This window comes from Dryobates pubescens, chromosome 26 (genome assembly GCF_014839835.1).
Source record: "Dryobates pubescens isolate bDryPub1 chromosome 26, bDryPub1.pri, whole genome shotgun sequence".
Classification (NCBI taxonomy): Eukaryota; Metazoa; Chordata; class Aves; order Piciformes; family Picidae; genus Dryobates; species Dryobates pubescens.
In genome coordinates, this window is record NC_071637.1 from 2,287,820 (window position 1) to 2,299,923 (window position 12,104).

Genomic DNA, 12,104 nt, shown 5'->3' on the forward strand with positions numbered 1-12,104 from the left:
GCCCTGCAGCTCACACACAGCAGCCCAGCTGCTCCTCTGCAGCATGCAGCACACTGCCCCCACGCAGCCACAACAGAGTATCAGCCACTGCCCTGGGCTGCAGGGATCCCACTGGATTCAGGACTGCAAGTAAGGCATGGGAAAAGCCCTGACAGGTTCCATCCTGCTGCCCTCCCAAGCAGCTTCTCTTTCTCACAGTGTGAGAGCAGCTCTCCTCAGCCCATCAGCTCATCAGGGTGACAGCAGGATAGCAGAGTGCCACACAGGTACCACAGCAGTGGAAGGGTTTCTGTTGTTCCTTTCCCCCTTAACTGCTGAGCACCCCTCTGGCACAACCTGCAGGTAGATGCCAAGCTCTCTGCCAGCTCTGAACCATCTCCTCCAGGATGGGCACAGCCCCATGCAGGTACCCACAGGGCTGGCTCCCACACACACTGCCTGGCTCTTCAGACCCCATTTCCATTCCAGCGTCTCAGATGGCTGCAGAAGTCACCAGGCACCTTCTGCCCTGCTCCACACCACGAAAGCAGACATTTCCATGTAGGTGGTGTCCTGTTCCTTAAGCAGTCACTGACTGACAGACAGAACTCTGATCAGCTTCTTGACAAGCATCTGGTGGAGCAGCTCCTCAGGTTGTTTGGGAGCCCATGAGCACAGAATCACAGAATGGTAGGGGCTGGAAAGCACCTCCAGAGATCATCCAGTGCAACCCCTGCCAGGGCAGGCTGCACAGGAACACACCCAGGCAGTTCTTGAAAGTCTCCAGAGGAGACTCCACAACCTCCCTGGGTTCCAGCAGCCTTAAAGAGAAACCTTTCACAGCACACAGCCTCTCCTGCAGGGCCCCTCAAGCCCCCAGCTAACCACACAGGTTTGCTGTTTCCAGGGTGGCTTGGAGGGGACTGGGAAGTAAAGACAACCACTCCCAGCTCTGGGTGGGTGCTACCCAACCTGAACTCTGGTACCACACCCAGGCAGGACGAGATTCATCCTCTGAGCTGTGCCTTGGCACTGCCTCTCACCTGGCATTTATCTGGTGAGCCTTGCAGCTCTGTGCAATGTTTGCAGTGGGTTTGATTCCCAGAGGAATCTCCTGTGATTTCCACTGCACACAGCACAGGATGGTGTAGGCCTCAGCAGCAGCTGCAGCATGAAGTCTTGTCCCATGCTTCTAACTACAGCCAAAGAGAAGGTCAGGGTGGAAAATGGTCTCAAACCTCTCCAGAGAGCCATGAAGGCTAAGAGAGAGCACTTCCCACTGCATTAGAGAGCAAAGCCAAGCCCAGGCTGGGCCTCAGTGCTGTGCTTCCTTAACTTAAAGTTCTTTTATCTCCAGTCCCACTCTGACTCAGCTTCCCATTCCTTACTCAGGAGGTGGGAGGCAAAACAGCTCCTGCCTTGGGCCTCAAAGGGCTCCCTGCCCTCTCCCAGTGTGCTGAGCTGTGAGATGCACCCAGCCCACCTGGCCCAGGAGGGCTACCCCTGCCCCCCCTCTGAGCCCTCCAGCAAAGAGCAGAGTCAGGTCCCTCACAGGGACCTGACTTGGCACACACAGGGGGCCCAGGAGCTGTGCTGCTTCCATGACTGACCAGGGCCTGCACCAGCCCAGGGCCAGCAGGACTCTGTGCGGCCTGAGCTGAGTCCAAAGCCCCTGCCCCCACCCTCCCTGGGCCAGGGACCTGCAAAGGGACCAGCAGAGAAGAGGAACAAGAGGGAACAGCTAAGAGGTTGGGAGGGGCACTGGGCACCAGGACCACAGCAGGATGTCCTAGAGAGGGTGAGGGAATGGGAACAGCAGGCAGCCTGGGGGAGAGAAAAAGAGAAAACTGGGCCCAAGCTGCTGGGAGAGGCAGAGCAGAGAGGTGAAGCCTGGCAGGGCAGGGGGGGAAGATCCTGCACCCTGTGCCCAGCCAGGAGGGCACATCACACACCCAGAGCCCTGCTCCCCCATGGCCTGTGAGACTACATCACCTTCCCTGTCTCTTGTGCTCCTGGGCTCCCACCCTGTGGCTGGGCATCGTCTCCTGCCCTGTAAAGGTGGCATTGATTGCACAGCCTGGCACAGGACACCCAGAAGGACCTGCTGCACCACCCAGACACATGTCGCAGGCTGGACTTGACCTTGAAGGACATTTCCAGCCTCAGTGATTCTGTGACTCCATGACTCTAAATGGATTACACCTAAGGGTACTGAGGGGGCTGCTGGCAGTGCTCCCCAAGCCACCTTCCAGCACTGCCCAGCAGCCCTGGCTCAGGGGGCAGGGCCCAGCAAAGCTGAGGCCATCTACAAGAAGGGCTGGAAGGAGGACCCAGGGAGCTCCAGAGCTGTCAGTCTGCCCTCAGTGCCAGGGAAGGACATGGAGCAGGTGCCCTTGAGTGCCATAACACAGCAGCCACAGCACAGCCAGGAGAGCAGGGCCAGCCAGCATGGCCTCAGGAAGGGCAGCTCCTGATCTTCCATGCCAAGGTGACCTGTCAGTGGGTGAGGGACAGGCTGTGGATGTTCTCTGCCTGCACTGCCACACAGCCTTCAGCACTGCTCCCCTCAGCATCCTCAGGACACAACTGCTGCCCTAGGCCTGGATGAGCACTGCTGGGGAAAGCACTGGGGGATGGCCAGGCCCAGGGGGTGGTGGGGAATGGAGTGAGAGCCAGCTGGTGGCTGGTCACAGGTGGGGATCCCCAGGGCTCAGCTGGGGGGATCCTCAGGTGGGGATCAGTGATCTGGATGAGAGGATTGAGGCACCCTCAGCAAGTTGCAGATGACACCAAGTTGTGTGGCAGTGCTGATCTGCTGGAGGGCAGGGAGGCTCTGCAGAGGGACCTGGCCAGGCTGGATCCATCAGCTGAGGCCAATAAACAAGGCCAAGGGCTGGGTCCTGCACTTGGGGCACAACCACCCCAGGAAGGCTCCAGGCTTGGGGCTCAGTGGCTGGAAATTGCCCAGCAGAAAGGGACCTGAGGGTGCTGGGTGACAGCAGCTGGAGATGAGCCAGGGGGTGCCCAGGTGGCCACCAGCAGCCTGGCCTGGAGCAGCACTCGTGTGGGCAGCAGGAGCAGGGAGGTGATCATGGCCCTGGACTGGGCACTGGGGAGGCCACAGCTTGAGGCCTGGGGGCAGCTTTGGGAAGATGCTGAGGTCCTGCAGCAGGCCCTGGACAGGCAATGAAGCTGGGGAAGGGTCTGGAGAACAGGGCTGGTGAGAAGCAGCTGAGGCAGCTGGGGGTGTTCAGTCTGGAGAGAAGGAGGCTGAGGGAGACCTCATTGCTCTCTGCAGCTCCCTGAGAGGAGGCTGGACCCAGGTGGGGGTTGGGCTCTGCTCCTTACTCTCAGGTGGTAGAAGGAGTGAAAAGGGCCTCAGGGTGCTTCAGGGGAGGTGCAGGTGGATTTTAGAAGCACCTTCCTCACTGGAAGGGTTTCAAACAGTGCAACAAGCTCCCAAGGGAGGTGGCTGAATCCCTGAGGGTGCTTAAAGGACAGAGACATGGTACTGTGGGCCATGGTTTAGCACCAAACTTGGGAGAGTTAAAGATTAATTGGACTGGATGCTCTTAAAGGTCATTTCCAAGTGAAATGATTCTAAAGGCAGGAGCAGAGAGGATCCCCTGCACCCAAGTGCCAGAAGCCAGAGGCCAGCACTGTTGGGAGCAGTGATGGAGAGGACCTTCCTTTGGCACTGCTGGATGTTGGAGAGTCCTCATCAGCCACCACACTCCTGATCCATACCCAAACCCTGCAGAACCACGCAGGCTTGGGGGGGAAGGGAGCAGCCTGACGTCCACTTCCCTGACATGCTGTGCCCTGGGGCCCTGCCCCGAGTCCTGCAGAGTTGCCCCTGCAAGAGCAGAGCATTTCCAACTGTCCTGAGAGGAGACCACAGCTGAGCCCTGCTCTCTGTCACTGCCAAGGTCAGAGCCAGCTGCCCTGGCTGCCAGGCTCAGCCAGCACAGCACACAGCAGGGCAGTGTGAGCAAAGCCAGCAGCAGTGCCCGTGCCACTTGCCGTCTCGCACGCAAGTGCCAGCCCCATCCAACCCCTGCCTGCTGCAGGCTGGGCCAGACCTTCCTGCAGCCCCCAGCAGAAGTGGGATGCCTCCACAGAAGCAGAAGCCCTGCACTTAGGGCTCGGGCACGACTCAAACCCTGCAGGGCTTTGTCTCCTGTGCAGAGCGCCCATGAGAGCCTCGACGGCCGAGGCTGCGAGGCGTCCGTGCTCTGTCCGGCACCCAGCCGCTCAGCCTCCTCCTCAGCACCGGCTGAAGCCACCACCCAGGCTGCTGCTGCGCCTGCAGCCCGAGGTGGGCCCAGCACGCAGCGCTGCGTGCCCAGGCTGGTCCTGCTGGCGGGCACCAGCCCGGCGCGGCCGCGCAGCCCCCAGCGCGGGCAGCCCGCTGCATCCGGCACCGCCGCGGGCTGCGCAGCACCTGCCGCAGCAGCTGCCTGCACCGCAGGGGCTGCCGGACCCCGGCCCCTGGGCGCCCACAGCCCTGCTCTGCAGCCCTTCATGCACTGCAGCAGCAGCTAAAAGTACCCAGCTGCCAGCCCCCAGGTGCCACTTCCATGTGCCACCCCCCAGGTGCCACCCCCCAGGTGCCAGCCCCCATCACGGCCGCGGGCGCCAGGGGCTGGCAGAGGTGGGGCCTGGCTCCGCTCCCAGCGCTCTGGCACCACGCAGCCCTCCGCAGCCACGGCTGGAAGCTCCTTCCCGTGGCGGTGCCGGCCCTGGCAGCAGGCACAGCCCACCCCTGCCCCCACACAGGCCGTGCCAGGGGCCTGAGGGCGCTGCCGCCGCTGCCCCGGGCCGGCCAGGCTGTCCTCCCTGCTCAGTGCTCCCTGGCAAGCAGGAGGGAAGGAGCGTGGGAAGAGGCCTTGGCAGCGCCACGGAGGCCCAGGACCAGCGCTCCTGGCTGTGGGTGCAGGAGCTGGCACCCACGAAGCCTCCTCAGTCACGAGGGGAGTGACAGGTCTCACGAGTTAGTCACAGCCTGCTGACAAACCCAGCAGATTCTCAGGCAGCTCCCAAGGGGAAGAGCTGTGCAAACACAGCCCCTGCCTGTGCTCACAGCAGCCCCTCCTCAGCTGGCAGTGCCCTGTGTGCCAAGCCATCCCAATGCAGGCAGGCTGGCACTGCTGTGAGGGGGCAGAGAGCAGCTCCCCCCAGCACAGCTTGCTGCAAGGCCCCAGCTCTCCAGCCCAGGCTTCATAATCCACTGGCAGTGGACAGGGGCAGCCCCCAGCCCTGGGAGAGGCCAGAGCACATCCCTAACCTGCTCCTGAAGGAAGCTGGCAGCTCTCCTGCCATCCACCACCAACATGAAGGTGCCAGCACGGTGCCATTGGCCTAAACCCACACCTGCATGACAAGCAGGATGGAGCTTCTGCTGGCAGGGAGACATACAGAGCCCTGTGGCCCTTGGCAGCCCTGGGAGCCACACAAGCACCTCCTCCAGAGACTGCTCAGTGGACCCTGGAGAGCAGCAGCCCTGCTGAGATCATGAGCAGTCTGTTTACAAGGTGTGGGAGCTCCTGGGCTCAGGGGCACACAGACTGGCACCTCTTGCCAGTTTGGCCTGCAAGGCTCAGCAGGCTCTGCAGAGCACAGATGGCAGCCACTCACCTTGGGGAGCAGCCATGCCCTTCACCACAGCAATCAGGAGCCCAGAGTACCCCCAGGAGCCCTGCCTGGCCAGGCCTTCTGCCAAGCACTGATCACTGCAGCCCAGCCCCTCCTGGGGACACCTCAGCACAGCCCCTGCAGGGTTGGGGACCCCAGGAACGCTGCAGCCCACTCTGTGGCACACTGCAAGGACTGTCCCACACTGCTGCTGGTTCTGAGAGCTCAGGAGCTGAGCAGCTCAGCCCCCAGCCTTCCCTGCTCACACCAGCAGTCCCTTATCTCCCACCAGGCTTGATCTGCAAGGGCAGTGACACAGAGCAGCCTGGGAGCTAACACATCAAAACCCCCATGGTGCTGGGGGAGGAAGCTCTGCTCTGCTCCAGCCCTATGTCACCCCTGCAACCCCACTGCCAGAGCAGCCAAACCTGCTGCAGCTCAGTGCAGTGCTGGGGACTCCTCACCCAGGCTTTGCTGGCACAGCAGAGATCACTCACCCCTGCCCCCAGTGCCCTGCTCTGCTCCAGGCCATCCCCTGCACCACAGCAGTGACCCAGCAGTGCTGGGACACAAGATCTGCTGCACTCCCTCCTCTGCACTGAGGCCAGCTCTGCCTCATCCCAGCACCTCCAGGACACACTGCCAGGCCCTCTCCTTTAGGGCACACTACCAGGCTCACACTGCCAGGCTCTCCCCTATAGGGCACACTGCCAGGCTCTCCCCTGTGGGACACACTGCCAGGCTCTCCCCTATAGGGCACACTGCCAGGCTCTCCCCTATAGGGCACACTGCCAGGCTCTCCCCTGTGGGACACACTGCCAGGCTCTCCCCTATAGGGCACACTGCCAGGCTCTCCCCTATAGGGCACACTGCCAGGCTCACCCCTGTGGGACACACTGCCAGGCTCTCCCCTGTGGGACACACTGCCAGGCTCTCCCCTATAGGGCACACTGCCAGGCTCTCCCCTGTGGGACACACTGCCAGGCTCACCCCTGTGGGACACACTGCCAGGCTCACAGTCTCACAGTCTCACCAAGGTTGGAAGAGACCTCGAGTCCAACCTGTCTCCACAGACCTCATGACCAGACCATGGCACCAAGTGCCACATCCAATCCCCTCTTGAACACCTCCAGGGATGGGGACTCCACCACCTCCCTGGGCAGCACATCCCAATGCCGAACGACTCGCTCAGTGAAGAACTTTCTCCTCACTTCGAGTCTAAACCTCCCCTGGCACAGCCTGAGACTGTGTCCTCTTGTTCTGGTGCTGGTTGCCTGGGAGAAGAGACCAACCCCTTCCTGGCCACAACCACCTTTCAGGTAGTTGTAGACAGCAATGAGGTCTCCCCTGAGCCTCCTCTTCTCCAGGCTAAGCAACCCCAGCTCCCTCAGCCTCTCCTCACAGGGCTGTGCTCCAGACCCCTCCCCAGCCTTGTTGCCCTTCTCTGGACACCTTCAAGTCTCTCAATGTCCTTCCTAAACTGAGGGGCCCAGAACTGGACACAGGACTCAAGGTGTGGCCTAACCAATGCAGAGTCCAGGGGCACAATGACCTCCCTGCTCCTGCTGGCCACACTCTTCCTGATGCAGGCCAGGATGCCCTTGGCCTTTTTGGCCACCTGGGCACACTGCTGGCAGCTGTCAATCAGCACCCCCAGGTCCCTCTCTGTTTGGCAGCTCTCAGCCACTCTGATCCCAGCCTGTAGCTCTGCATGGGGTTGCTGTGGCCAAAGTGCAGCACCTGGCACTTGGACTTGTTGAATGCCATCCTGTTGGGCTCTGCCCATCTGTCCAGTCGGTCGAGGTCCCTCTGCAGAGCCTCTCTGCCCTCTAACTGACCAACATCTGCTCCTAACTTGGTGTCATCTGCAAACTTGCTGATGACTGACTCAATCCCCTCATCCAGGTCATCAATGAAGATGTTAAAGAGGCTGGGGCCCAGCACTGATCCCTGGGGGATGCCACAGGTGCCTGGCTGCCAGCTGGCTGTGGCTCACCGCTTTGGGACACACTGCCAGGCTCTGCCCTTTAGGGCACACTGCCAGGCTCTCCCCTGTGGGACACACTGCCAGGCTCTCCCCTGTGGGACACACTGCCAGGCTCTCCCCTGTGGGACACACTGCCAGGCTCTGCCCTTTAGGGCACACTGCCAGGCTCTCCCCTGTGGGACACACTGCCAGGCTCACCCCTTTAGGGCACACTGCCAGGCTCACCCCTTTAGGGCACACTGCCAGGCTCTCCCCTGTGGGACACACTGCCAGGCTCACCCCTTTAGGGCACACTGCCAGGCTCACCCCTTTAGGGCACACTGCCAGGCTCTCCCCTGTGGGACACACTGCCAGGCTCACCCCTTTAGGGCACACTGCCAGGCTCTCCCCTGTGGGACACACTGCCAGGCTCACCCCTTTAGGGCACACTGCCAGGCTCTCCCCTTTAGGGCACACTGCCAGGCTCTCCCCTTTGGGACACGCTGCCAGGCTCACCCCTTTAGGGCACACTGCCAGGCTCACCCCTTTAGGGCACACTGCCAGGCTCTCCCCTGTGGGACACACTGCCAGGCTCACCCCTTTAGGGCACACTGCCAGGCTCACCCCTTTAGGGCACACTGCCAGGCTCACCCCTTTAGGGCACACTGCCAGGCTCTCCCCTGTGGGACACACTGCCAGGCTCTCCCCTGTGGGACACACTGCCAGGCTCTGCCCTTTAGGCCACACTGCCAGGCTCTCCCCTGTGGGACACACTGCCAGGCTCTCCCCTGTGGGACACGCTGCCAGGCTCACCCCTTTAGGGCACACTGCCAGGCTCACCCCTTTAGGACACACTGCCAGGCTCTGCCCTTTAGGGCACACTGCCAGGCTCTCCCCTGTGGGACACACTGCCAGGCTCTGCCCTTTAGGGCACACTGCCAGGCTCTGCCCTTTAGGGCACACTGCCAGGCTCTCCCCTGTGGGACACACTGCCAGGCTCACTCCTCCCTACCATCTGTGTGCTCTGTGTTCACCTTTGCAGCCCCACAGTGCCTGGCCTGCTGCAGGCTCAGAGCAGCACCCTCTCCTCTTCCAAACCTCTCTGCCCTCCTCCTCCCCATCTCCCTGCCACAGCAGGGCCATCTGCAGCTGCCCCAGGCAGCACCAAGAGGCTGCTTGCAGGCCGGGTGGCAGTGGCACCAGTTCATCCTCTCCAACAGATCTGTGCCTCAGCTCTGTGTTCCCATTCCAGGCAGCACAGACACAAAGCAGCCCAGGGTGGAGCAGTGTGTTTACACCTCCAGCCATGCTCCACCAGGCAGGCAGAGCAAGTCTTCAGGCATGTCCCAGCTCCTGTCCCTCCTCAGAGCATGGGCAGCCAGGTCCCTCCTCTGCAGGTGGTCACTGCAGCCACCACTGGCTCACAAATGTCCTCCAGCAGCAGCTGGTCCTTACCACCTGAGCACAGCTCAGCAGAGGCAGCTTGGGGGGATGGGATTGTTCCTGGGCAAGGGAAAACTCCCTGACCAAGCTCTGCCAGCCCTGCAGATGTGCCCTGGCCCAGGCCCCTGCTGCTGCCAGCCCTGCAGATGTGCCCTGGCCCAGCCCCCCTGCTGCTGCCAGCCCTGCAGATGTGCCCTGGCCCAGCTCCCCTGTTGCTGCCAGCCCTGCAGATGTGCCCTGGCCCAGCTCCCCTGTTGCTGCCAGCCCTGCAGATGTGCCCTGGCCCAGGCCCCTGCTGCTGCCAGCCCTGCAGATGTGCCCTGGCCCAGCCCCCCTGCTGCTGCCAGCCCTGCAGATGTGCCCTGGCCCAGCCCCCCTGCTGCTGCCAGCCCTGCAGATGTGCCCTGGCCCAGGCCCCTGCTGCTGCCAGCCCTGCAGATGTGCCCTGGCCCAGCCCCCCTGCTGCTGCCAGCCCTGCAGATGTGCCCTGGCCCAGCTCCCCTGTTGCTGCCAGCCCTGCAGATGTGCCCTGGCCCAGGCCCCTGCTGCTGCCAGCCCTGCAGATGTGCCCTGGCCCAGGCCCCTGCTGCTGCCAGCCCTGCAGATGTGCCCTGGCCCAGCTCCCCTGTTGCTGCCAGCCCTGCAGATGTGCCCTGGCCCAGCTCCCCTGTTGCTGCCAGCCCTGCACTCTGAAGCTGCCCACAGCGATGGCAGCAGCCCCGTGGGCCTGTGATGAAGTGCAAGCCAGACCTGACTGCAGGGGCTTGGAGGGAAGAGAAGGGCTGCTCCTCCTCAGGGTACAGACTCCAACCAGGAGCACTTCCATCACTGAGGACAAGCCCCACCTCAGACATCCTCTCTAGGCTGCAGCTCAGATCAGATTTGGATGTGCTGAGCTGCAGCCCCACCTGGAAATGCAGTAGCCCCAGCCCCTTCCTACCACACAGCAGCTGCAGCCATTGCCCCAGACACAGGCCCCAGGCCTCCCCAGCTGAGATGGCAGAAGGAGAGAGGTCACAAACCTGCTTCTCTTTTTTCTGTATTTTCATTATCATCAACTCTGGGGTGAATGTTATCTCTGCAAGACACAACACAAAACAAGGTGACGGTCAAGAGGCAGCTGGACCTCAGGGGCTCCCTTCTTCCACACCTTCCCTTCCAGAGGAGTGAAATACCCTCAGGGAGAGGCCTGGGGACAGCTGCTCTGGGTGGGACCCAGCCCCACTCCTCCCCCCTGCCCAGTGTGTCCTCCCCCCTGCCCAGTGCCCACTGCCACCACCTTGTCCTCACAGGCAGGCCTGGGGAGGTGCCCTGCCCAGTGCCCACTGCCACCACCTTGTCCTCACAGGCAGGCCTGGGGAGGTGCCCTGCCCAGTGCCCACTGCCACCACCTTGTCCTCACAGGCAGGCCTGGGGAGGTGCCCTGCCCAGTGCCCACTGCCACCACCTTGTCCTCACAGGCAGGCCTGGGGAGGTGCCCTGCCCAGTGCCCACTGCCACCACCTTGTCCTCACAGGCAGGCCTGGGGAGGTGCCCTGCCCAGTGCCCACTGCCACCACCTTGTCCTCACAGGCAGCCACACACAGAGCTGCTCTGGCCCTTGGCAGGCAGAGCGCCCAGGACCCTCGCCACAGGCCACAGCCCAGGAGAGGCCTGAAGGCACTGGGCACAGGCCCCAGCCAGCAAGGGACAGGCAGGCAGAGAGCCAGCAGAGCCTCCCTCTCGGCCAGCTCCTGCCCAAAGAGCCATGAGGAGCATCCCCAGCTCTGCCTGTTTCTGCCTGTGCCCACAGAGAGCAGCTGGGAGGTGCCAAGCCCTGCACAGGCATGGCCTGCTCTGGTGACATGCCAGAGCCCAGCTGCTGGGCACAGCAGGCAGTGCAGGGCCAGCCCCAGGGCAGGGCAGCCCCATGCCCAGCAGCCAGGTCTGGTTCCAGGTGCTGCCAGGCACACAGCAGCAGTGCCCCCAGCACACAGCTGTGTCTTAATGTGCCACTGGAGGCCAGGCTGCCCGGCTGGGAGGGAACCAGGCTGGGCTGCTGGCTGGGCCCAGCAGAGACAGAGACCTGTGGCCAGGGGCAAGGGGAGTGTGAGCAGGAAGTGCTTGGCCTCCTGTGACACACAGAGGTTACAGACACACACTGCCCTGAGAGGATGGCAGCAGCCCAGGTGCTGCATCCCCAGCACACTGAGCCAGCCTGCACTGGGCAAGGCTGTGCCAAACTGGGGGGGGCAGGAACCAGAGTCCCTGTGGCCACTTGTGAACCCAGACACCAGGGCCCCTGGGGCTTGTTGTTCAGTCTTGTGAGGCAAGCACAGCCTGCATGGCCTCTTAGGGGACCAGCTGGAGCCCAGGAAAGGGACACACTCCCAGCTGCAGGGTGCTGTGACCTGCTTGTGCCCACAGAGCATCACCTGCCCCCAGAGCCAGGACCTGCCAGCATCCTGAAGGGCAAGATGCCACCCCTCAGAGAGCCCAGTTTCTCCACAAGGAGAGCAGCAGCAGCACCTCCCAAGCACTCAGGCACTGGGGACTTTTCATTCCAGGCTCTTTTTGGTGCCTTTTCACCCCAAGAGAACTGATGCACATTAGTGCTGCCAGCCTGCAGCATGCCCAGCCCCAGCCAGCGCCTGCAGCTGCCACAGCAAGACCTCATCCCCGAGGCTGAGGCACCCCTGGGCAGCCTCCCCTGGGCAGCAAGCACTGCAGGCCAGCAGCCACAGGGAGCTGCCTCCTGGTGTGTCAAGGGAGCTGTCCCTCCACAGCAGCAGGCTGTGGCAGGGCCTCTGCAGAGCCTCTGCTGCCAGCAGTGATGCTTCCAGTTACAGAGTTCAGGGCACAGCAGGTCACCATCCTCCTCCCTTGGATGTATTTTTACTGCTCTGAAAGCAGGAGACATCCCCAGGCCAGGCCTTGCCCAGGCCAGGCCAGCATTTCCTGTGGCTCCTGCCTGGGCTCCCCCAGGAGCTGCAGCATTGTGCACAAGCCACAGCCATCAGAAACTGCAGATCTGAGCTGAGCCCAAGCCAAGCCCCAGCAGGGACCATGTGCTCTTCCCCTTCCAGCAGGCTGCCACCAGGCC

General features: G+C 62.5%; 1 protein-coding gene across 9 annotated transcripts in view; it reads right to left on the reverse strand.

Annotated features, from left to right (window-relative positions):
• The window catches only part of CHD6 (chromodomain helicase DNA binding protein 6), an 88,975-nt gene that overhangs the window by 48,701 nt on the left and 28,170 nt on the right, over window positions 1–12,104 (reverse strand). For 8 of the 9 annotated variants that reach the window (XM_054173717.1, XM_054173711.1, XM_054173709.1 and 5 more), the window contains exon 1: window positions 10,045–10,096. The exons of the other annotated variant lie outside the window; for it this stretch is intronic. In XM_054173717.1, the coding sequence (XP_054029692.1) occupies window positions 10,045–10,077 (33 nt within the window). In that variant the 5' untranslated portion in view covers window positions 10,078–10,096. Of the gene's footprint in view, window positions 1–10,044; window positions 10,097–12,104 lie in introns of those variants that run through there. 9 annotated transcript variants of the gene reach the window in all.